The sequence below is a fragment of the Tachyglossus aculeatus genome, chromosome 4 (genome assembly GCF_015852505.1).
Source record: "Tachyglossus aculeatus isolate mTacAcu1 chromosome 4, mTacAcu1.pri, whole genome shotgun sequence".
In the NCBI taxonomy this organism is placed as follows: Eukaryota; Metazoa; Chordata; class Mammalia; order Monotremata; family Tachyglossidae; genus Tachyglossus; species Tachyglossus aculeatus.
In genome coordinates this window covers 110,946,247-110,969,480 of record NC_052069.1, presented here as the reverse complement: position 1 = coordinate 110,969,480, position 23,234 = coordinate 110,946,247, and the positions used below count along the sequence as shown (strand labels likewise).

General features: G+C 47.4%; 1 protein-coding gene across 3 annotated transcripts in view; it reads right to left on the bottom strand.

Moving 5' to 3' along the window:
* SARDH (sarcosine dehydrogenase) overlaps positions 1–23,234 on the bottom strand; it is a 102,048-nt gene that overhangs the window by 45,383 nt on the left and 33,431 nt on the right. For 2 of the 3 annotated variants that reach the window (XM_038745439.1, XM_038745441.1), the window contains exons 11-15: positions 14,735–14,876; positions 6,117–6,200; positions 4,398–4,511; positions 3,414–3,552; positions 2,351–2,464 (exon numbers count right to left, since the gene is read on the bottom strand). In XM_038745439.1, coding sequence (XP_038601367.1) covers positions 2,351–2,464; positions 3,414–3,552; positions 4,398–4,511; positions 6,117–6,200; positions 14,735–14,876 — 593 coding nt within the window. The remainder of the gene's footprint in view (positions 1–2,350; positions 2,465–3,413; positions 3,553–4,397; positions 4,512–6,116; positions 6,201–14,734; positions 14,877–23,234) is intronic. The other variant, XM_038745440.1, reaches the window with a different exon arrangement.

Sequence of the window (23,234 nt, the reverse complement as noted above, 5' to 3'; positions counted from 1 at the left end):
TGTCTCATGTGGGGCTCACAGTCTTCATCCCCATTTTACAGATGAGGGAACTGAGGCACAGAGAAGTTAAGTGACTTGCCCAAGGTCACACAGCTGACAAGTGGCGGAGCCGGGATTAGGACCCATGATTTATAACTCCCAAGCCCTGGCTCTTTCCACTAAGCCACGCTGCAGGGCAGGTGGCAGAGTTGAGATTAGAAGAACCCGGGTCACCTGTGCTCTTTTCTACTAGGCCACACTGCTTCTTTGTCCAGGCACAAAGGTGGTCTGTGGTTCCAATTTCCAGCTGGTGTTTGGGCCCCCCAGGTTCTGGGTCAGCCCTGTCCCGAAGGGGAAGTCCAGGAACCTGAGAGGCCAGTATCACTCTGGAGCAATGCAACAACAACCTGGAAAGGATTTGAGGCCTGGTTGGCTGATTAATCCTGCCTGAATGCTCCTTCCCCCTTTTTTCTGCTGCTCCTAAATGGCACTCTCACAATATGTCATCGGGATAATAGGTGCAGCCACCTACTGTAATTGAAAAATAGATGAGTTTTTATTACACCCTCCATGCGTGAGCAGCTCACATAGCCCCAGAGCCGCTCGCCTTCCTGTTAGAGCTTTAATGAGAGTGAGTGTGGAGTCGGCACCTACAAAGGGAGAGGAATGAGCATGGGGGCGTGGATTCAGCCTCGATACCTGGGATGACTCTGTAATATTGTACTCTCCTTAGTACAATGATCTGCACCCAGTAAGTGCTCAGTAAATACAATTGATTGATTGATTCATTCATTGACTATTTCCTAGTGGATAAAGCACAAGCCTGGGGGTCAGAAGGACCTGAGTTCTAACCCCAGTTCTGCCAAATGTCTGCTGTGTGACCTTGGGCAAGTCACTTAACTTCTCTGGGCCTCAGTTACCTCATCTGTAAAATGGGGATTCAGAGTGTGAGACAGGGACTATGTCCAACCCGATTAACTTGTATCTACCCTAGTGCTTAGAACAGTGCCTGGCACATAATAAGAACTTAAATACCATAATTATCATTATTATTATTATTATTAATAGGGTTCTGGGAGATCAGTTTAAATGCAGCCCTTGAGGGCACAGTGGTGGTTTTAGATCTCTCAAGGGCAGTGACCGAAGGAGGTCATTGGTGTGGGAGACTGTGAGCCAATTTTTGGGTAGGGACTGTCTCTATATGTTGCCAACTTGTACTTCCCAAGCGCTTAGTACAGTGCTCTGCACACAGTAAGTGCTCAATAAATTCGACTGAATGAATCTACACCATGAAAGCAGCCTTGTGGGTGGCCTGATGAATGAGTTTACTTGGAATGCTGTCAATAACTACATGATTGCCAAAGGGCTCCTGGCCTTAAAGCCTGCCCACATACAGGCTGTATGAGTTGAACATTGTGTAGTTGTGTTACCTTGTAATAATATTCAGGGCTGGGCAAACTCTCTGCCTCCTTCAGAGCTAAGAACTGGGGGCCATTTTAGACTGTGTCGATGCTAACGTCTACTTGCTGAGGCAGCCAGCTACTACCCTGTGCTCCCATCACCTGCAACACCCAGAAGACCTCGTCCCTGCTCTATAGGAGCTGAGATTCTGATTCATTTCGACCAAGCAGCCCACCCAAGCACCCACAATCCTCAGTCTATGGGCCCTGATGGTGCCGTTTTGACTTAAAATGGCAGCAGGCAAGAAGAGGAGCCTCTCTCTGGCTTCAGAAGGGCAGGTGGAGGAGTGTGCCTGTTTGGGTCTTGTGGTTGGTGCAGAGATTTGGCACCACAGGGTAAAGTGACATGGATTTCTGCCCAAGAGAAATTCCCCAAGGGAAATTCCTTCTCCGAGAATAATAACAATAATGGCATTTGTTAAATTCTTACTATGTATTTGTTAAGCATTTACTATGTGCCAGGCACTGTACTAAGCACTTGGGTGGATACAAGCAAATCGGGTTGGACAGTCTCTGTCCTAAATGGGACTTACAGTCTCAATCCCCATTTTACAGATGAGGTAACTGAAGCACAGAGAAATAAAGTGACTTGCCCAAGGTCACACAGCAGAGCAGTGACAGAGTTGGGATTGGAACCCATGACCTTCTGACTCCCAGGCCCACGCTCTATTCTCTATGCCAGGCTGCTTCCTGCTTCTGCGGCAAGCAAGAGTTTTACGCAGGGCCATAGCTACTTCAGAATTAGGCAGAGGGGACTCTACCAAAAATTCACTTTTAAAATTTCAAATTAAAATTCCAAGCTGCTCTCCCAGCCGAGGACCAAGAAAACCAGCTCAAAGGCAAGCACTCTCCCATCAGCAAAGGTATATTCAGTGTGAACTCTCCACTCAGTGGGGCAGGGTGGGCCTTACCTTCAAATACAGGGGCCAGCAGAGGTGCCTGGGTCCCTGGGGCCAGGCTACTGACGGTCAAATCGCTCTCAGCCCCTCCCCGTGCATTCAGCATGCACGTGTACACAGTAGATCCTGAGGGCAGATGAGAGAAGCCATTGTGAGTTTTTTGTGGTTCCTGACTGCATTCACTCTACCCCACAACACAACTGCGGTTCTCATCAGAACACGAGCAGTATTATTGCTGGATCAGACCCAGGGACCATCTCCATCCATGGCGACGGGATGCCTGGAGGAACTGAGGGACTCCTCCTTAAATCCATCCTAAACCTTAGGGATGGACCATCTAACACCCTTAGCTTTTGCCCCTAGTAAGCTTTAGGGACCATTTAACCACACCCTTGTTGGAAAAATCTATTTGTATTTTCTGCCTGCACTGTGTTCTATGCTAATAATGAATTCTATATACCTACCAGCTACTTTTTGAGAAACAGTTTCCTCTGATATGTTTCAAACCAGTTATCATCTTCTGTTCATAGGAGAAAAAAGTGAGGCCCAGAGAGGGCAAATGACTTGCTTGAAGTCACACAGAATGGCTATGAAGCAGCCCTGTGCTACAGAGCTGGACAGATTCAGTAGGGGAAAAAGAGATTTGGGAAAGATAGGATTGTGGGGCGGTGTTGGAGGAGTGGCCTCTCAGAATACAAAGAGGGCCCTCTGGAGCCCCAAATCCTAGCTTCCCCATTGGCTCCATGATTCTGGGCCATTAGGACCCCATAGCAGCCTGTTCTTAGCTTACAGACCCCAGCCTGGCCAGCCAAGACCAGAGATCAGACAGAAAGAGAACCCACTGCATCAGCACCCACTCAGGGATCAGTCAGACCTCCATCTCCTCATCCCTACCTCTGAACAAGGGGCCTATGACTTCTCAGTCTTGATGCTCAGTGTGTATGTTTATAAAATGGTTCAGCAACCCAGCTCCCCTTCTGTTCAAGTCCTCCCCACTGAATCCCGGCCTTCCCCTGGCCCCTAGATAAAAGTTAGGGGGTCCTCAGGGAGCCCCTCCCACAGGGTCAGTTCAAACCTGGTGCCTTGCTGACATCGGCTGAAAAGAGCCAATCCGCAGCCTTCCTGGCATCGGGACCCAGCAGGTAGAACTTTCCAAAATACGACATGTCAAACACTGCGGCTGCCCCTCTGCAGGTTAAACACTCTTTCTTGATCTGAGAATCACACAAAGACAACACAGGTGGAGGCCGTTTCATGGTTTTCCCCTATGCAATAAGCCTCATTTGAAAGCAAATGGACGTGGACAATGAAACCCAGGCTTTGGTGCTGCCTTACCATGAGATTTCAGTCCCTTTAGCTCTGTCTGAGCTGACATCTCCCCCTGACACCCAGCCTTACTTCCCTCTCCTCACTCCCACCTACGCCCATCAACCACAAAAATGAAATCCAGCTCCAAACACAGCCTCAGTGTGGAGTCTGGTGTCATTCTGTCAATGAGCTATTTTCCTCCCCAGTGTAAAGTTTCCCTTGGGGACAAGCTTGCTCATCCTTGGATTGCAGCAGAAGCAGCAATATCAGTGTAATTGGGTCTCATTCTCCCCAAACCTGCATTTTTGTGGGATTTGAACTGTCAGAATAAACTCTTGCCCTTTAGGCTGGATCATGTCCTCTGGTGTCTCAGCCTGGGTGTGAGGTAGCTTGGTAACTTGCTAGAATATGAATGTTTGTAGGCTTCAAGCTCTGGGCAATTTTTAAGAAACCTTTTCTTGGGGGCTGGGAAAAGTCACAGAACAAACTTTGCATTTGCTGTGGAATTCTACCTCTTGGAGGGCGGGTGCCTCACGCTGTTATTTGCTTGATGACAGAGGGGTTGAGGGGGGCAGGTCCATCTGATTGCTGTCACCTCTGGTTGCCAAAGGTCAGCAGGATCCCAGCTGGGCCCCAGCTGAATCCCCTCATTAGCTTGACCATGGTTCTCAGGCATCTGAGGACCAGGTGCTAAATGAATAAGATCAGATAAGCAGGCTGGGCCCCAGTGGAATCTGAACCGACTACTTACAACCTCATGATGAGGGGGAAAATCAAAAGTGTATTCATCTCCAAGCAGCTTGTTATAGCTGTAGTCTTCATGGGGCTTGTGTTCATAGGCACCATAATAGTCATAATCAAGGATCTGAAAAGGAGAGGAGATGAGAAGATCAGAATGGCTGCAAAGGGACAAATAGGGGAAGTTCGGATGATCCTGGCAGCAACATAACATCAGGACAAGCCATTTTTTCTCCCTGCTAACGTCTCCGGCTCTCCAGCTCACTTCTGATCTCTGCTTAAAGGCTCTTTTCTCCAGCCTGCACTTTTTCGTTCCCTCGTTTTCCCCTGTTTCGCTTCCCGAAGTATCTGGCCAAGCTCCTTTCACTTCCACAAGCTGCCAGCCCTCAGCCCCATGACTCCATTGATCGCTAAAGATTTCTGGGCATGAGCTGGCTATGTGATTTTCCACATTGTCCCCAGAATAAGGGGAACCATCTAAAACTAGTCTCACTTGAAACAGTTTGACTTTAAACAGGAACCCTTTTAAATAAATCCTGAAGGGCTCCCAAGCAGTAAAACAAGAGAAGCAGTGTGGCTCAGTGGAAAGAGCAGGAACTTTGGAGTCAGAGGTCATGGGTTCAAACCCCTGCTCCGCCAATTGTCAGCTGTGTGACTTTGGGCAAGTCACTTAACTTCTCTGTGCCTCAGTTCCCTCATCTGTAAAATGGGGATGAAGACTGTGAGCCCCCCGAGGGACAACTTGATCACCTTGTAACCTCTCCAGTGCTTAGACCGGTGCTTAACACATAGTAAGCACTTAATAAATGCCATTATTATTCAAGCACTTAGTACAGTGCTCTGCACACAGTAAGCACTCAATAAATACGATTGAATGAATGAATGAATGGTGATTCTTCCTGTGCTGGGTCAGAATTGTGCTGGCCTGCAGGTTGGATCTGCGTGAGAAACGCCTCTCATCTCTGAAGTCCAAAGAAAGGGTGCATTGAACCCTGTGGCTGAATTCTGGATGAGGGCTGGAAAAACCCTGTTGCTGTTGCAATGGATAGAGTTGGTAGCACACCCTGGTAGAAGAGAATATAAAGGGAGAAAGAGATTTGGGGGAGAACTCATTGCACCTGATGAGAAGCATTGGAGAGGCAGCGTGGCTCAATGGAAAGAGCCCGGGCTTTGGAGTCAGAGATCATGGGTTCAAATCCCTGCTCTGCCAATTGTCAGCTGTGTGACTTTGGGCAAGTCACTTAACTTCTCTGTGCCTCAATTACCTCATCTGTAAAATGGGGGATTAAGACTGTGAGCCCCCCGTGGGACAACTTGATCACCTTGTAACCTCCCCAGTGGTTAGAACAGTGTTTTGCACATAGTAAGCACTTAATAAATGCCATTATATTATTATAGCACGCTGAGAATTGGAGGTTTCATCAGCTTTAATGTGAAATTTCACCCATATGCTTTGAAGGTGCAGGATGGAGCTACCTTACCAACGGGACCCCAGAATTTAGTGAACAAAAACCCTTCTTTTCACAGGCTACCATTTACAAGCATATTCCAGAAGGGTCATCAGGCACTTTGCTGAAATGGACTCTACCCCAGCAGGGATCCCTGGAAGGGCTACACCCAATAGCGGCGGATCAGATGCCTTGGGAAGCCCCTGACCCAAACATGCCCCTTCCACCTCAGAGACGTTACTTAGCCACCACTCAAAACCGCGGGAGAGGTTGGTTGTGCTTACTGGAGCAGCCCCTTGAGGGTTGAACCATCCAGGCCGTTCCCAACCGTGTCTCTCCTGGAACACACAGCCCTGTCGAAGGAGTTCCTGGGAGAGGGAGAGGAAGAGCACAGTGATTACAGTTGGTCACACACTTGCCAATCGTAGCTGTGGGGTGACACAATACCCACTAACCTACATTCCAAATTACCAGACAATGGGTGAGTCTCCCCCATGCCCCAACCAACTCACCCCCATGATAGTAATTTCCCCCAAGAAAAGTAAGCATTTATGTGACATTTAACAATAATAATAATGATGGTATTTATTAAGAGCTTACTATGTGCCAAGCACTGGGATAGATACAAGATAATCAGGTTGTACCACATGGGGCTCACAGTCTTAATCCCCATTTTACAGATGAGGTAACTGAGGCCCAAAGAAGTTAAGTGACTTGCCCAAAGTCACTTCTGATCTGTCCCTTAGTTTAGTTGCTGAGGGGCTGGCTCTGGGATTTTTTATCATTTGAAGGGGACAGAGAGAGAAAAGAAAAAACAAGAAAGTGCAGTTTGGAGGCTTTACATATGGGATCATGGTTAAGACAGCTTCCCACATTCCTAAGGGGACTACTAGCCCTGTGGCTGGGTGAGGATATCTCAGCTCTTAGGGGACACAATGTTTTAATATTTCTCCCTTCAACATAAGAAGTGTCAAACCAGATCAGAGCAATGATCCATCCAGTCAAGGATTCTATCTCCAACAGTGGCAACCAAGGACTCTTAGAGGAACCAAGGTGATGGTCGTCTCCACAACATCCATCCTTGTGCTTAGTGATGTAACACTCTTTGATTTTTTCTTCATATACTCATCAGGGGCTTATCATCCATGGGTCTATCTAAGCTTCTCTTGAGCCAGTCAGACCTATGGACATTCTTTGCCTTCTCAACTTCTGAGATTATAAATTCCATGAATTCACCACATGATCCTCTTTGGGGATACAGGATAAATATAAGTTCTACACAGAGAACTCTCTTTTTCTCACAACTATGTCCTTCTAAGAAGGCTGGTATTAGAACACACTGTGAGGATGAGTTGCTCTTCACAGAGAAGCCAGCATGGTATAGTGGACAGAGCATGGGCCTGGGGGTCAAAAGGTTAATAATAATAATAATGATAGCATTTATTAAGCGCTTACTATGTGCAAAGCACTGTTCTAAGCGCTGGGGAGGTTACAAGGTCATCAGGTTGCCCCACAGGGGGCTTACAGTCTTAATCCCCATTTTACAGATGAGGGAACTGAGGCCCAGAGAAGTGAAGTGACTTGCCCAAAGTCACACAGCTGACAATTGGTGGAGTGGGGATTTGAACCCATGACCTCTGACTCCAAAGCCCGGGCTCTTTCCACTGAGCCACGCTGCTCCTCTAAAGTTGTGGGTTCTAATCCCAGCTCTGCGGCTTGCTTGCTATATGACCTTGGGCAAGTCACTTCACTTCTCAGTGCCTCAGTTACCTCATCTGTAAAATGGGGATTGAGACTGTGAGCATGTGGGACAGGGACTGTATCCAACCCTATTTGCTTGTACCCATCCCAGGGCTTAGTATAGAGCCTGACAAATACTTAACAAATACCACAATTACTATTCTCTGTGCATTAAATTAGAAACTGATCCTTTCAGCCAAAGATCTGTCCAGGGAGCAGAGAGTAGAATGTAAGCTCCTTGTGGGCAGACATTGTGCCTTCTCTCTTTTATTGTACTCACCGAGGCACTAGTACAGTGTTCTGCACACAGTAAGTGCTCAATAGATACTATTGATTGATTGCTTAGTGGGAGACTGTTCAAACTCCTGCTGACCCAGAGAGTTAGGGCTTCTTAGCTGATGTGTCCCAGTGGATAACTCAGAATGAAAAGGATTGCAGTGACAGAACTTTAACTAAACATTAACATCTCTAGACTCCTTATTCTCTGACTGATTTGGAAATAATGTAAAAAACCATGAATTAAGTGTTCAGTTCAGTTCAACTGTCCTCAATAAGGTCATCTGGGTCGGGGAGTTGCTTTTAGACTGTGAGCCCACCTTTTAGACTGTGAGCCCACTGTTGGGTAGGGACTGTCTCTATATGTTGCCAATTTGTACTTCCCAAGCGCTTAGTACAGTGCTCTGCACATAGTAAACACTCAATAAATACGATTGATGATGATGATGGTATCTGTCTTGTCTGACTGAAAGCACCTAGGAGGAAGGGATCATGTTTAACTGTTCAGAGCACAAAGCTTATTACTTCTAGACTGTGAGCTCGTTGTGGGCAGGAAATGTGTCTGATGTTATATTGTACTCTCCCAAGTGTTTAGTACAGTGCTTTGCACTCGGTTAGTGCTTAATAAATACAATTGAATGAATAATATACTGAGGAGAAATTGGGGCAGAGATGAAGGAAGACTGAGGAAACCAGGGTAGGTGGGAAGAACAGAGATGTGAAGTAGGAATGGGGAGCACATTGTGAGCAGGGAATGTGATGACGCTGCTGGCAGTGGCTCCTCGGCAGTGGGTGGCCGTCAATGCCACCTGGCAGTGGGGGCTCCACGGGGCTCCTTGAGCCCATCAGGTACCCAGTAACCAACCCCCCCGGCGGCATGGATGGTTTGAGGGGAAGGGCCAGGGGTCCCCCTGGGGCTGGGGGCGGAGTGGAGCTGGGGGGAGGGAGCCGCAAGGACAAGCCTAGCCACCTCTCTCTCTTCCCCTCTCCCCACCTGCCCCTGCCCTCATGGATGTTTCTGTCATTTTTTTCTTTTCTGTATGGATCCGTCACTTTATTCGTTTATGCCTATGTCTGTCATTTTATTTATATATAGTCCTTTCGTTTAATTTACGTATAGGTCTGTCATTTTATTCAGTTGTGTGTATGTCTCATTTTATTTATTTATATATCTGTCATTCATTTATGTATATTGAGAGCTAACCTCCTCCAGGAGGCCTTCCCAGACTGAGCCCCTTTTTTCCTCTCCTCCTCCCCATCCCCCCTGCCCTACCTCCTTCCCTTCCCCACAGTACTTGTATATGTTTGTACAGATTTATTACTCTATTTATTTTACTTGTACATATTTACTACTCTATTTTGTTAATGATGTGCATATAGCTTTAATTCTATTTGTTCTGGTGATTTTGACACCTGTGTACATGCTTTGTTTTGTTGTCTGTCTTCCCCTTCTAGACTGTGAGCCCGTTGTTGGGTAGGGACCATCCCTATATGTTGCCGACTTGTAGTTCCCAAGCGCTTAGTACAGTGCTCTGCACACAGTGTGCTCAATAAATACGATTGAGTGAATGAATAAATGAATGAATGTGTCTGTTTACTGTTGATTTGTACTCTCCTAAGCATCAAGCACTTAATATAGTGTTCTGCAAACAGTAAGTGCTTAGTAAATATGATTAATTGATTGAATTCAATCATATTTATTGAGCGCTTACTGTGTGCAGAGCAAATGAATGGGAGCAGAGACTTGAGTTGGCATAGAGATCGATGAGAAGAAACATGAACAGTTCCACCAAGCAGTGTGTCTGACAATAAGCCATTAAAGCTCTGCTCCATAGGACTAAGCCCTGCCTCGACTAAGATACCAAGGACCAAATGCTGATAATGAGAAGTGCAAGGACCTGGTCCACTCCTTTCAGCTTTTTGAATTATCCTTGCCATGATCTGACAATTATCTGGAGCAGTCTGGAAGCTGAGTGGCAATACGATCTAGTGGAAAGAGCATGGGGTGTCAGGAGACCTGGATTTTAATACCAAATCTTTCACTGACTTGCTGTGAGACATTGGGTAAGTCACTTTACATCCCTTTCTCTCAGTTTCTTCATCTGTAAAATACTGATAGAATTTCTGCTCTTCCAACCTCTTAGACTGTGAGCCTCATGTGGGCAGGCCCTGAGTCTGAGCTGTGATTTTTTTTCATTCAGAACAGTGCTTGCCACATGTGCTTAATAAACTTCACAGTTAAATACCATAGCTAGGCTAGGATTCTTTAGATTCTCTTTAGGCCAAACCAGAATCACCCATTTGAAAGGGTGTCAGCAGCAAATCTCCTGCTTGTCTGAACACATGCAAACCAAATTTTCTCCATCAGGATTCATTCACCCCAGAAACAAGAGATAAATGAGCCCAAGAGGATGTTTTCAGTGTTGGCCATCAGCATGGTATGCAGAAAACAGAGGAATGTTTGATTGTACTTTTTAAGCCCTTTTTATGTGTCAAACACTAAGCACTGAGGGTAGGTACAAGTTAATTAGATCGGACACAGTCCCTGTTCCCCATGGGGCTCACAGTCTTAAATGGGAGGGAGCATAGGTATTAAATCCCCCTTTTACAGTTGAGGAAACTGAGGCACAGATAAATTAAGTGATTTGCCCAAGGTCACACAGCTAGCAACTAGCAGAGCAGTTGGCGGAGCCAGGATTAGAACCCAGGTCCTCTGACTCCCAGGCCCATGCTCTTTCCATTAGGCCACGCTGCTAGTAGATGGATGAAGAAGATAGATTAGAGAAGCAGCGTGGCTCAGTGGAAAGAGCCCGGGCTTTGGAGTCAGAGGTCATGGGTTCAAATCCCAGCTCCGCCAATTGTCAGCTGTATGACTTTAGGCAAGTCACTTAACTTCTCTGTGCCTCAGTTCCCTCATCTGTAAAATGGGGATGAAGACTTTGAGCCCCACTTTGGACAACCTGATCACCTTGTATCCACCCAGCACTTAGAACGGTGCTTTGCACAGAGTAAGCGCTTAACAAATACCATCATCATTATTATTAAGAAGAAGAAATATTCTGGAGCTGTTCCTCTTTATAACACCCATAGCAGAAAGTTCTGTGTGTGTTGTCATGTCAGGTAGGCACTTTCTTCTACCTTTTGATTTCTGCCTGGCATGACAACACACACAGAAGTTTCTGCTAACATGTTAACATTTCTCCAAGGTGAGATGGATGCTCAAAACCTCTTTCGATGCACATTTAGGTAAAAAAGCAGTTTACATTGTGCAACACGTTTGAAACTATTTCCTTCTATTTATATACCAGGGCACATGTTCTGTTCCTCTGGGTATAAATACCTAGTTGTCACTCAAGGAGGCGTGACTCATTAGACAGTGAAAGAGACAGATTTCTCTTCTGCCAACTTCTCTTGAAGCTGGCAGTGCAGTAGCGGGGACGGGGTGAAGAAAGAGGTCGACTCGCTCCAGTCTCTCTAGACTATGGAAAGGACTTGGGGAAAGGAGCCCATCCAATTCGGAGTGGGGGGTTGCTTTGGCTCGGAAGTTAGCCATTTCACCTGATGTGTCCAAGTGCCCAGAGCCTGAGGAGGAACCACAGACATTCTTTTCCCCCATTGGAATCAAAACTAGGAAAGTTGAGCTGTGTTTCTGCTCTATTTCAATTCTATGTCAACCACACAGCCCAGTCCAAACCCTTCACTGAAATCTGAACCCCCTTCCCCATTTCCCTAAAGAGTCCTATCTGAAGGCTCAAGATGGCAAAGGTGGGTGTTTCCAAAGGCCTGGCCAGCTGAGGGTCCCCCTCTCTGTGACCCCCACCCCCCCACCAACCACTTCCTGCAGGTCCTCCTCACAAGTCATTAAGGCAGGGCAGATACAGAGCCTTCCACAGATTCAGACTCCTGCTAGCAACTTTGGGCAAAGCTGGAGAGGAACTGAAGAGCCAGTTTCTCTATTCTCCTCTACCCATTCGGAGCGGGGTCAGGAAGCAGCCTGGTATAGTGGATAGAGCCCGGGCCTGGGAATGAGAAGGTTATGGGTTCTAATCCCAGCTCCACCACCTGTCTGCTGTGCGGTCTTGGGCCAGTCACTTCACTTCATTGTGCCTCAGCTACTTCATCTGTAAAATGGGGATTAAGACTGTGAGTCCCATGTGGGATAGGAACTATGTCCTACCTGATTTGTTGTCATCATCCCAGTACAGTGCTTGGCACATAGTAAGCACTTAACAAGTACCACAATTATTATTATTATCTGGGCCCTGGGCAGCCAGCCCAGCACATCAATCCTCCAGCTAAAGGAGGAAATGTGTTCAGGGTTTGCTCCATGTAGTTTTGGATCTTGCTTCAGACCGACACCCTCCTAGGCCAAGAGGACATCCCTTGGTGAGCATGGACCCCATCAGGTACAAAGGAATTCGCCCCTCTCCTTATCCAGAGAGGAAGACAATCCTGACCATTTTCTAAGCACCAGAAAGCACAGAGTGAGAATTAATCTTTTGCAGTAACAAGAATAATGTTCCTCTTCAGAGAATTTTGCTGGTGTCAGCAACTCCAGACTTTTCTTCTGATTTAACATGGATTTAAGATCCAAATTCTCACTGCAGGCTGTTCAGAGGGCTTTGGGGGAGAAATGGGGATGAGACCTCCAAGTCTGAAGGCCTTTTACTCTTCCCTGGGCCAGCCTGGTTCTCTGAGGGACCCCCACCTCCTTCAGGCTCCAGATACACTAAGGAAATTGTGCAGGCAGATTCAAGAAGGGTCAGGAGGAGTTCTTGGATGACAAGTCCATCTTGAACTTTGGAGCAGAGGTTGGGGATGTCAAATGGTACACCCCTAGCAATAAGGGTGGTTGTCAAGGAAAGAACAGTAGACTGACAGGATCTACAATGTGATCCAGTGTGACATTTCTTGTGTTCTTCTGTTCCAGGAAGAAATTTGTTAAACTTGCTAAAATAACACCTTTCCCTAAGTGCTGAGATGCAGCCCTTGGCTGGTATCAACCCGCCAGGCCTGTATCACCCTTCATCACACCAGCAAAGAACTTCTTGGAAACGGGAAGAAATTGCATTTAGGGAGCCTCTGTTCCATCCAAGCTCAAAGAGCCCCAACTCCTCCTTAACCAGAGGTGGGGGCTCCCTGCCTCCAGATCCTCCTTCTGGGAGACTGTCTGTAAAATTGAGACCAAAGAAACACATCATAGGAATGTCCAGTTGAAAGCCTGTTGAAAGTGTCTCTTTGGAGGTTGAAGGACAATTGATGCCAAAATAGATCTTGGGCCTGAATCATTTGGATTATTTACTGGTTAGTGTGGCTTTCAGAGCAGGCCAAGGTCACAAGATCAGGGCTGCTGGCTCCAGGCTCCATGTTTCCCCATGTACAGTAGATGTTCAATAGTACCAGGAGAGGAGACAGCAGGAAAAGCAATGTAGCCTAGTGTGCTGGGAGTCAGGGACTATCCCTCTGCCACTTGTCTACTGGGGGAGATAAATTCTCTGGGTCTCAGCTATCTCATCTGTAAAATAGGGATTAGGAATATGAGCTCCATGTGGGACAGGGACTGTGTTCAATCTGATTAATTTGTATCTATCCCTATGCTTATTACAGTGCCTGATTATGTTTAGCGCTTAACAATTATCATTTATAAACAGAAAAGTTGGCTCTGTTTGGGGGCACCATGGGCAGGGCTAGCCATAGCATCCGGTTGTCCTGTCCTTAGCTCCCTCCTGGACTGGGCGGATGGTTTTGGGACAAGGAGGCAATACCTGTAAGGGGTGATATGTAATCCATCTGAGAGGTGGCAGCTGCCTATGAAGCAGAGCTTAATGCCTCTCTCTTCCCTGGTGGTCACAATCAATCAATCAGTGGTATTTATTGAGAGCTTACTATGTATAGAGCACAGTATTAAGCACTTGGGAGAATACAATACAACAGAGTTAGAAGACATGGTCCCTGACCCCAGTGAGCTTACTGCGATCCAATTTTGCCTAGTCAATCCAATAGTGGTATTTTTTTTTAATGCTTATGGTGTATAGAGCACTGTACTAAGTGCTTGGAGAGTACAACACAACAGAGTTGGTAGCATGTTCCCTGCCTACATGGAAGTTACAGTCTAGAGGGGGAGGCACACATTAATATAAATAAATTATGGTTATGTTTATGGTTAACCATAAACCATAAACCATAAATTATGGTTATGTGCAATGGGGGCTAGCAACAGCGCAGCTAGCGAGGCCTAGGGGGAGGATCTCAGGAGTGGAAGTCAGGAGACATGGGTGGCATTGGAGAAGGCACTTAATTTCTCTTTTCCTTAGTTTTCTCATTTGTAAAATGGGGATTGAATACCCATTCTCTCTCCCCCTTAGACTGTGAGCCCCAGGTTGGGCAGGGACTGTATCTGATCTTCTGACACTGTGTCGATCCCAGCGCTTAACACAGTACTTGGCACACAATTGTTATTATTATTATTATTATTGTCTACATAGATGAATGAATGAATGATAGTATTTGTTAAGTGCTTATTATGTGCAAAGCACTGTTCTCAGTGCTGGGGAGGTTACAAGGTGATGAGGTTGTCCCACAGGGGGCTCACAGTTTTAATCCTCATTTTACTGATGAGGTAACTGAGGCCCAGAGAAGTTAAGTGACTTGCCCAAAGTCACACAGCTGACAGTTGGAGGAGCCAGGATCTGACCTCAAAGCCTGTCATCCTTCCCCAAACTGATCCCCCTGCCCACTACCAACTCTCCCATCCTGCAGACCAGAAAAGAGGGGATGTCCTCTGCTTTGGAACACCACCCTCCCCCTCCACCATTTTCCTCTCTGCAACCACTGACCACCCCCTCCCCATCCCTGTCCTCGCTCCGCCCCAGCCTCGCCCAGGGACCTCATGCAGCGGATCTCTCCTTCTGTTGCGTCCAGCCAGGGGCTCGTCATGGGGAAAGACGACGGAGTAGTTCTTGGCGTATGACTCGTGACTTCGCTCTCGGATCCAGCGGCGGTCAGCAGTGAGGGAGCTGTGAAAGCGCCTGAGGGGCCCCAAAGAAGAGGAGGGTTAGACTTCAGGGATCCAGAGGCTCCCTGGGGATCAGGAGGCCTGGGAGAGAGAGGGTCTAGGGAAGATTGGTGACGCAGAAAGGAAAAGTCCATCCTGGTACCATCTAGCCTCATTTGCACCTCATTCGTTCCCACGGCTTCAACTATCATCTCTACGCTGATGACACCCAGATCTACATCTCTGCCCCTGGTCTCTCCCCCTCTCGCCAGGCTCGCATCTCCTCCTGCCTTCAGGACATCTCCATTTGGATGTCTGCCCGCCACCTAAAGCTCAACATGTCGAAGACTGAACTCCTTGTCTTCCCTCCCAAACCTTGTCCTCTCCCTGACTTTCCCATCTCTGTTGACGGCACTACCATCCTTCCCGTCTCACAAGCCCGCAACCTTGGTGTCATCCTCAACTCCGCTCTCTCGTTCACCCCTCACATCCAAGCCGTGACCAAAACCTGCCGGTCTCAGCTCCACAACATTGCCAAGATCCGCCCTTTCCTCTCCATCCCAACCGCTACCCTGCTCATTCAAGCTCTCATCCTATCCCGTCTGGACTACTGCATCAGCCTTCTCTCTGATCTCCCATTCTCGTGTCTCTCTCCACTTCAATCCATACTTCATGCTGCTGCCCGGATTATCTTTGTCCAGAAACGCTCTGGGCATATCACTCCCCTCCTCAAAAATCTCCAGTGGCTACCAATCAATCTGCGCATCAGGCAGAAACTCCTCACCCTGGGCTTCAAGGCTCTCCATCACCTCGCCCCCTCCTACCTCACCTCCCTTCTCTCCTTCTCCAGTCCAGTCCACACCCTCCGCTCCTCCACCGCTGATCTCCTCACCGTACCTCGCTCTCGCCTGTCCCGCCATCGACCCCCGGCCCATGTCATCCCCCTGGCGTGGAATGCCCTCCCTCTGCCCATCCGCCAAGCTAGCTCTCTTCCTCCCTTCAAGGCCCTGCTGAGAGCTCACCTCCTCCAGGAGGCCTTCCCAGACTGAGCCCCTTCCTTCCTCTCCCCCTCGTCCCCCTCTCCATCCCCCCCGTCTTACCTCCTTCCCTTCTGCACAGCACCTGTATATATGTATATATGTTTGTACATATTTATTACTCTATTTATTTATTTATTTTATTTGTACATATCTATTCTATTTATTTTATTTTGTTAATATGTTTGGTTTTGTTCTCTGTCTCCCCCTTTTAGACTGTGAGCCCACTGTTGGGCAGGGACTGTCTCTATATGTTGCCAATTTGTACTTCCCAAGCGCTTAGTACAGTGCTCTACACATAGTAAGTGCTCAATAAATAAGATTGATGATGATGATCTAGCCAGTCCCAGGAGCTGCCAAGTAACTGGGAGAGAAACTCTGGCCACTATAAGGCCTCAGGCTCCAACTGAGATCACAGCCAGCTCCTCTCAACTGGATGGGGAGGGCTTTGTCTCTCAGACCTGCAGTTTAGCCTTCTGGAGATGTCAGGGAGATAAGGATTAACTGTCCAAGCTTACCTTGATGTATTTTCTCCCCTATCTATCCCCCCCACTGCCTCCTCAGCACTTGTGCACTCAGCCACCCATAGCTCTTCCCTACTTATTGATTTGCACACACAGCCATTTAACCACATATTTATTCATATCCATTTTCCCATTCTCCTATCCTTTCTCCCTGTAAATAACATTATGCCTGCCTCCCGTGTTAAATCATAACTTTTAATTCTATTGTGTTTTCTCAAGTGCTTAGCACAGTGCTGTGCACAGTGTAGGAGCTTGCCAGTAGTGTCAGCCCATGCATGGAAAGGCTTACAGATTTGGTGGCATTAGCAACCTCTTCTGGAGGTCCTCCCAACCACCCCCTCACCCTCTAGGCAGCCCAGCACCCAAACTGCCCCAGTGACATGGGGGAGTGAATCTCTCCTGTTCTTCTTATCATCAGGACTGTAGCTTGCTCAACCTCCTTCTGGGGCTAGAAATCATTCCGCAGGTCTAATCTGAATCTCTGAAGACACAGTATGCATCCATTTTGTCTGGAGCATTCCTCCAGCCTCTTTCCATTCTCAGAGAGGCCTGTGAGTTCCCTCTACCTCCCACTCCTCACCCATCTCTTCTCAGACTTCCCTCCCAGTGGGTCAATAGCCCTGTTTCCTTTAACCGTCCCTGAGCCTCATGTGGGACAAGAACTGTTTCCGACCTGATTATTTCATATCTACCCCTACACTTAGAACAATGCTTGGCACATCATAATCAACTAAACAGTGGTATTTACTGTGTGCAGAGCGCTGTATTAAGTGCATGGACGATTATGATATACAGAGTTGGTAAAAGCATGCCCTGCCTATGAAGAGCTTACAGGTTAGAGTCTAGAGTAATCATTTGACAAATACCACAATTATTATTTCTGGCTCCTTGTGATGGCAGCTGAAGCAGGAGACCTTCCCAGAATTCCGTTGCTTTCACCACTCAGAAGACTGACCCTGAGCTGATCCGCAGGCCTTCCCCTGGTCAGAGATCTAGCATTTCGCCTGCAACCTGGCTGGCTGCCCCTCCCACCTTCCTGGGTTAGTCAGGGCAGCAAACTGGGGGCACACGACTTTCTAAAGGTGTGTGTAATCAAAATGGACAGAAGCATTCATGAAAGCCTTTCAGAAACTGTTGGCCAGGACAAGGGACTCATTACCATATCCTGGAGCACAGAACTGAGTGGCAGGAGAGCAAGGCTCTGCACCTGAGACCAGCTTGTTCGACTTCACATGATTCTCTCCATTCGATTGTGTCAGTCAATATGGGGGCACAGAGACATACAACAGGGACTTCTTCTTGATGTAGCCCATTTGGGGAGTTTGAATGGAGGGAGGACAGCTGGGCCTTTAGAGCAAGATAATTAACAAACAGCAATAATGATGCTAATTATTATTATTATCATTATATTTGTTAAGGACTCACTATGTGCCAAGCACTGTACTAATTGCTGGGATGGAAGAAAATAATAATAATAATGATGATGGTATTTGTTAAGCTCTTACTATGTACCAAGCACTGTTCTAAGTTTTGGGGTAGATACAAAGTCATCAGGTTGTCCCACATGGGGCTCATAGTCTTAATCCCCATTTTACAGATTAGGTAACTGAGGCACAGAGAAGTTAAGTGATTTGCCCTAAGTCACACATCTGACAAGTGGCGGAGCCAGGATTCGAACCAACAACCTCTGACTCCCAAGCCCGTGATCTTTCCACTAAGACACACTGCTCAGTGCCAGTGCTATGTCCTCCTGATGTCCAGATAGCCAGCCTCCTGCCAAAATCACTTTCCCAGCAAGGAGCACAGACAGAAAAGAGGAAGCATGGGATTCCTCAGAGGAGTTTGCAATCCAAACCACTAATTCGGCCCCGCAGGCCTGGGCTCTGCCTCTCTCCACCCTCCACCCTCACCAGCAGGCTCCCAAGGTCCCCATGAGTGGAGCCAGCCAAGTGGGAGGTGAGTCCCGGGAGATTTTCCTGGCATCACTAGAGAGAGAGACCGCAGCTATTGGTTCAACTAGAGATGAGCCCACCTTTAGTACCCTAGGTCTCCGGCTGGCCCTCATCTGTCCACAGGGACATTTTGGAGGCTGGCAGATCCCGCAGGTAGAGGCCCCTTCTCACTGCCTCCTTATTCACTCTGTAGCTCAGCTGGATATCAGGCAGACATTGAGAGTTCAGGCTAGAGCAGACTGGCTCCCTGCTGGATGTTAAAATGATTTCCAAACAATTTGTTGAGCTGTTATCTCTCCTTTCTTCCCCTCCATATAAGCCAGATCACCACTCTCTCAATCAATTTTTGAGCACTGTCCACCTTCAACACATTATTATGCTCACGTCTCCTCCAGAAGGCCTTCCCCGATTAAGCCCTCTTTTCCCCAGCTCGCTCTTCCTTCTGCATCATCTATGCAACTTGGATCTGTAACCTTTGTATATTTGGTAGTCGCCCCATCCTCAATTCCACAGAACTTTGGCTTAGTGGAAAGAGCCCGGGCTTGGGAGTCAGAGGTCGTGGGTTCTAATTCCGTCTCTGCCATGTGTCAGCTTTGTGACCTTGGGCAAGTCACTTAACTTCTCTGCACCTCAGTTACCTCATCTGTAAAATGGGGATAAAGACTGTGAGCCCCACGTGGGACAACCTGATTATCTTATATCTCCCCCAGAGCTTAGAACAGGGCTTTGCACATAGTAAGTGCTTAATAAATGCTATTATTATTATTATTATGTACATATCTTTAAATTATATATTATAAGTTACTTGTTTATTCATATTAATGTCTGTCTTCCCCTCTAAACTGTACGTTCATTGTGGGCAGGGAACATGTCTGCCCAATTCCATTGTGCTGTACTCTCCCAAGCACTAATTAGAGTGCTCTGCACACAGCAATCACTCAGTAAATACCATTGATTGATTGACTGATTTATCCACAGGCAGCTCTACCTGAAGCCACGAAAGCTGACAAGGCTGGGATCGAGCCTGGCCAGACATTGGAAGCCTGGCAGAGGAAGCCTGGCAGAGGAAGCCTGGCAGAGGAGGCCTGGCCAAGGAGGCTTGGCAGAAGAGGCCTGGAGGAGGATCGGAAGAATTCCAGCTTTCAGCACTGAGGAATGCTAGTGGCTTGAGGAACAGGGAAGAGGGAACTGAGAGGCCCCAAGGTGCAATAGCTGAGAGTCCTGAGCTCTGAAGCTGTGAGGTGCAAGGCTTTTCTTCTTTCCTTCCTTCCTTCCTTCTTTGCTCTTTCCCTCCATTAGCCAGCAGAAAAGAGCCCAAGTCTGGTTGAGCTCTGGGTCCTTCCCTGCCTTTACCATCACTGTAGATGGCACCACCATCCTTCTTGTCTCACAAGCCTATAACCATGGCATTATCTTGTCTCCTCTCTCATTCAACCCACATATTCAATCCATCACTAAACCCTGTCATTCATTCAATCGTATTTATTGAGCCCTTACTGTATGCAGAGCACTGTACTAAGCACTTGAGCACTGTCGGTTTGACCTTCACCTCATTGCTAAAATCTGCCATTTCCTCTCCATCCAAACTGCTACCGTGTTAATCTAAGCACTTACCCTATCCCAACTTGACTACTGTATCAGCCTCCTTGCCACCCTCCCTGACTCTCCCCACTCCAGTCCATACTTTACTCTGTTACCTAGATAGTTTTTCTACAAAAAGTTTCAGGCCATGTTTCCCTACTCCTAAAGAACTTCCAGTGGTTGCCTATCTACCTCCACATCAGACAGAAACTCCTCACCATTGGCTTTAAAGCCCTCTATCACCTTGCCATCTTCTAACTCACCTCACTACTCTCTTACTACAACCCAGCCCGCACCCTTGGTTCCTCTAATGCCAACCTTCTCAATGTACCTCAATCCCATCTATCTCATCTACGACCTCTCTCCCAAGTCCTATCTCTGACCTGGGATGCCCTCCCTCTTCATATTCAACAGACAATTATTTTCCGCTGCTTCAAAGACTTATTGAAGGCACATCTCCTCCTAGAGGCCTTCCCTGAATAAGCCCTCCTTTCATCTTCTCCCACACTCTTCTGTGTTGCCTTGACTTTTTTCCTTTATTTATCACCCCTCCCAGCCCCATAGCACTTATGTATGTATCTGTAATTTAATTTATTTATATTAGTGTCTGTCTTCCCCTCTAGACTGTAAACTTGCTGTGGGCAGGAAATGTGTCTGATATATTGTTATATTTCACTCTCCTGAGTGCTTAGTAGAGTGCTCTGCAAGGAGTAAGCTCTCAATAAATATGATTGACTGAGTGCCTGACCTTGTCCCCTGCCCTTTCCCACCTCTTTCCTAAGCCAAGCTTTCCAAGGGGGTTGGGGAAGAAGGGAAGCCTTTGGGTGCAAGGCACAGGGATCAGCAACAAGAACCCTCAGGAGTGAGCAAAGGAGATTGTCAGTTATCCTTGACTCCTCTATTGTTCAACTCACATATTCAAACCGTCACCAAATCCTGTCAGTCCCACCTTCACAATCACTAAAATCTGCCCTTTCCTCTCCATCCAAACAGCTACCATGTTAATACAATCACTCATCCCATCCTGTCTGGATTACTGCATCAGCCTCTTTGCTGACCTTCCAACCTCCTGCCTCTCCTCACTCCAGTGCATTCATCACTCCACTGACCGGATCATTTTTCTACAGAAACATTCAGGACATGTCACCCCCACCCCCTCAGAAATCTCCAGTGGTTTTCCATCCACCTCTGTACCAAACAAAAACTCCTCACCACTGACTTTAAAGCACTCCATCACCTTACCCCCTCCTACCTCAGCTTGCTTCTCTCCTTCTATAACCCATTCTGAACACTCTGCTCCTCTAGTGCTAACCTTCTCACTGTGCCTCAATCTCGCCTGTCTCACCACCAACCCCTGGCCTATATCTTGCCTCTGGCCTGGAACACCCTCCCTCCTCAAATCTGACAGACAATTACTCTCCCTACACTTCAAAGCCTTATTGAGGGCACATCACCTTCAAGAGGCTTTCCCAGACTAAGCCCCACTTTTTCTCATCTCCCTCTCCCTTCTGCATCACCCTAACTTGCTCCCTTTGCTCTTCTGCCCACTCCAGCCCCACAGCAGTTATGTGCATATCTGAAATCTTATTTATTTGTATTGATGTCTGTTTCCCCCCTCTAGACTGTGAGCTCATTGTGGGCAGGGAATGTCACTGTTTATTGCTGTATGGTAATTTCCCAAGCACTTAGTGCAGTACTATGCACAGAGTAAGTGCTTAATGAATGCAATTGACTGAATGAATGAATCCTCTTCTGCCTGTACTGGCATGACCCACCCCCCTGACTGCAGGGTTCAGAACCACGGCACCATTTGGCCACTGGTCCTGTTCATTTAGAAGCAGTGTAGCCTAGTGGATAGAGCCTGGGTCTAGGAGACAGAAGGACCTGGGTTCTAATCCCTGCTCCACCACATGTTTGCTGTGTGACCTTGGGCAAGACACATCACTTCTCTGGACCTCTGTTTTTTTAATCTGTAAAATGGGGATTAAGACTGAGCCCCATATAGGACATAGACTGTGTACAACCTGATTAGCTTGTCTCTACCCCAGTGCTTAGTACAGTGCTTGGAACATAGTAAGCGCTTGGCAAATACCATTAAAAAAAAGCAGAGTGGACCCAGGGGATGGGGACTGGAGAGGGCCCAGGAATCAATGGAGTGTGCTCAAGTCCTTCCTGGGATAGGCTGTCTGCAATTTTGGGTGAGGGACTCCAGGCAAGCCATTCCCAGCCTCTCCCAGGGAAGCTGAACCAAAGAGGCAGGAGTTGGTGGTGGGGGGGCATCTTTGGGGCTGCGAAACTCCAGCCACCTTTACAGTGGGCCAAGTGAGCGTGGGGGCACAGGCTTATGCTACGGGTAATCATTCATTCATTCATTCATATTTACGGAGCACTTACTGTGTGCAGAGCACCGCACTAACTGCTTGGGAAACTACAATACAACAATAAAAAGTGACATTCTCTGCCCACAATGAGCTCACAATCTATCTAGAGTGGGAGAGACAGACATTAATACAAACAAAATCACAGATATGTACGTAAGTGCTTTAGGATTGCGAGGTGGAAGAGCAAAGCGATAAATAAAATTACAGATATAAACATAAGTGCTTTGGGGCTGGGAGTGGGGGAGAACAAAGAGAGCAAGTCAGGGCAACACAGAAGGGAGTGGGAGATGGGGAAAAGTGGAGCTTAGCCTGGGAAGGCCTTTTGGAGGAGATGTGCCTTCAGTAAGGCTTCAATCACACTATTCCACAAGAGCCCAAAGCCCCGCTGAAACAGCCAGCTATGGACCCAATCTGTTATTCTCCCACCCAGAAAGATATACACATGAAGGGTCGGGATCCATTGTTAACTCACACTCTGAGAGCTTTATGCAGCTTCTTGCCAGTTGGAAACAATAGAAGCTGTCAGCATGGCCCAGAGCTTGACATGTTGGTGATTGAGAGTGCCGCAATTTCTGCTGCAGAGTGTTTTTCCCTTTCTCAGAACGATTTTTGAATTAGTTTCATTTCATATTTCCTAATGAGCAGCTGAGCCAGCAGCTCCTCAGGGCTTCTGAGGGGAAGTGAGAGTCACGTTCCCTGTCATCCCTCTCGTCCCTCCCTGGAACAGTAGAGCAGGGAGCCTTGCGTTTCATTGCTGGCTCTGCCACTGCCTTGCTGTGTGGCCTTGGGGTGATCGACCTGTCTTTCTGTGCTTCAGTCTCCCCTCCATAGGACAGGGATGTGGGGAACTCCAATGCAATAAGATCACTAAAGTACTTTGGGCTCCGTTGGTTTAGCAGACACCAATGGAAGGCAAC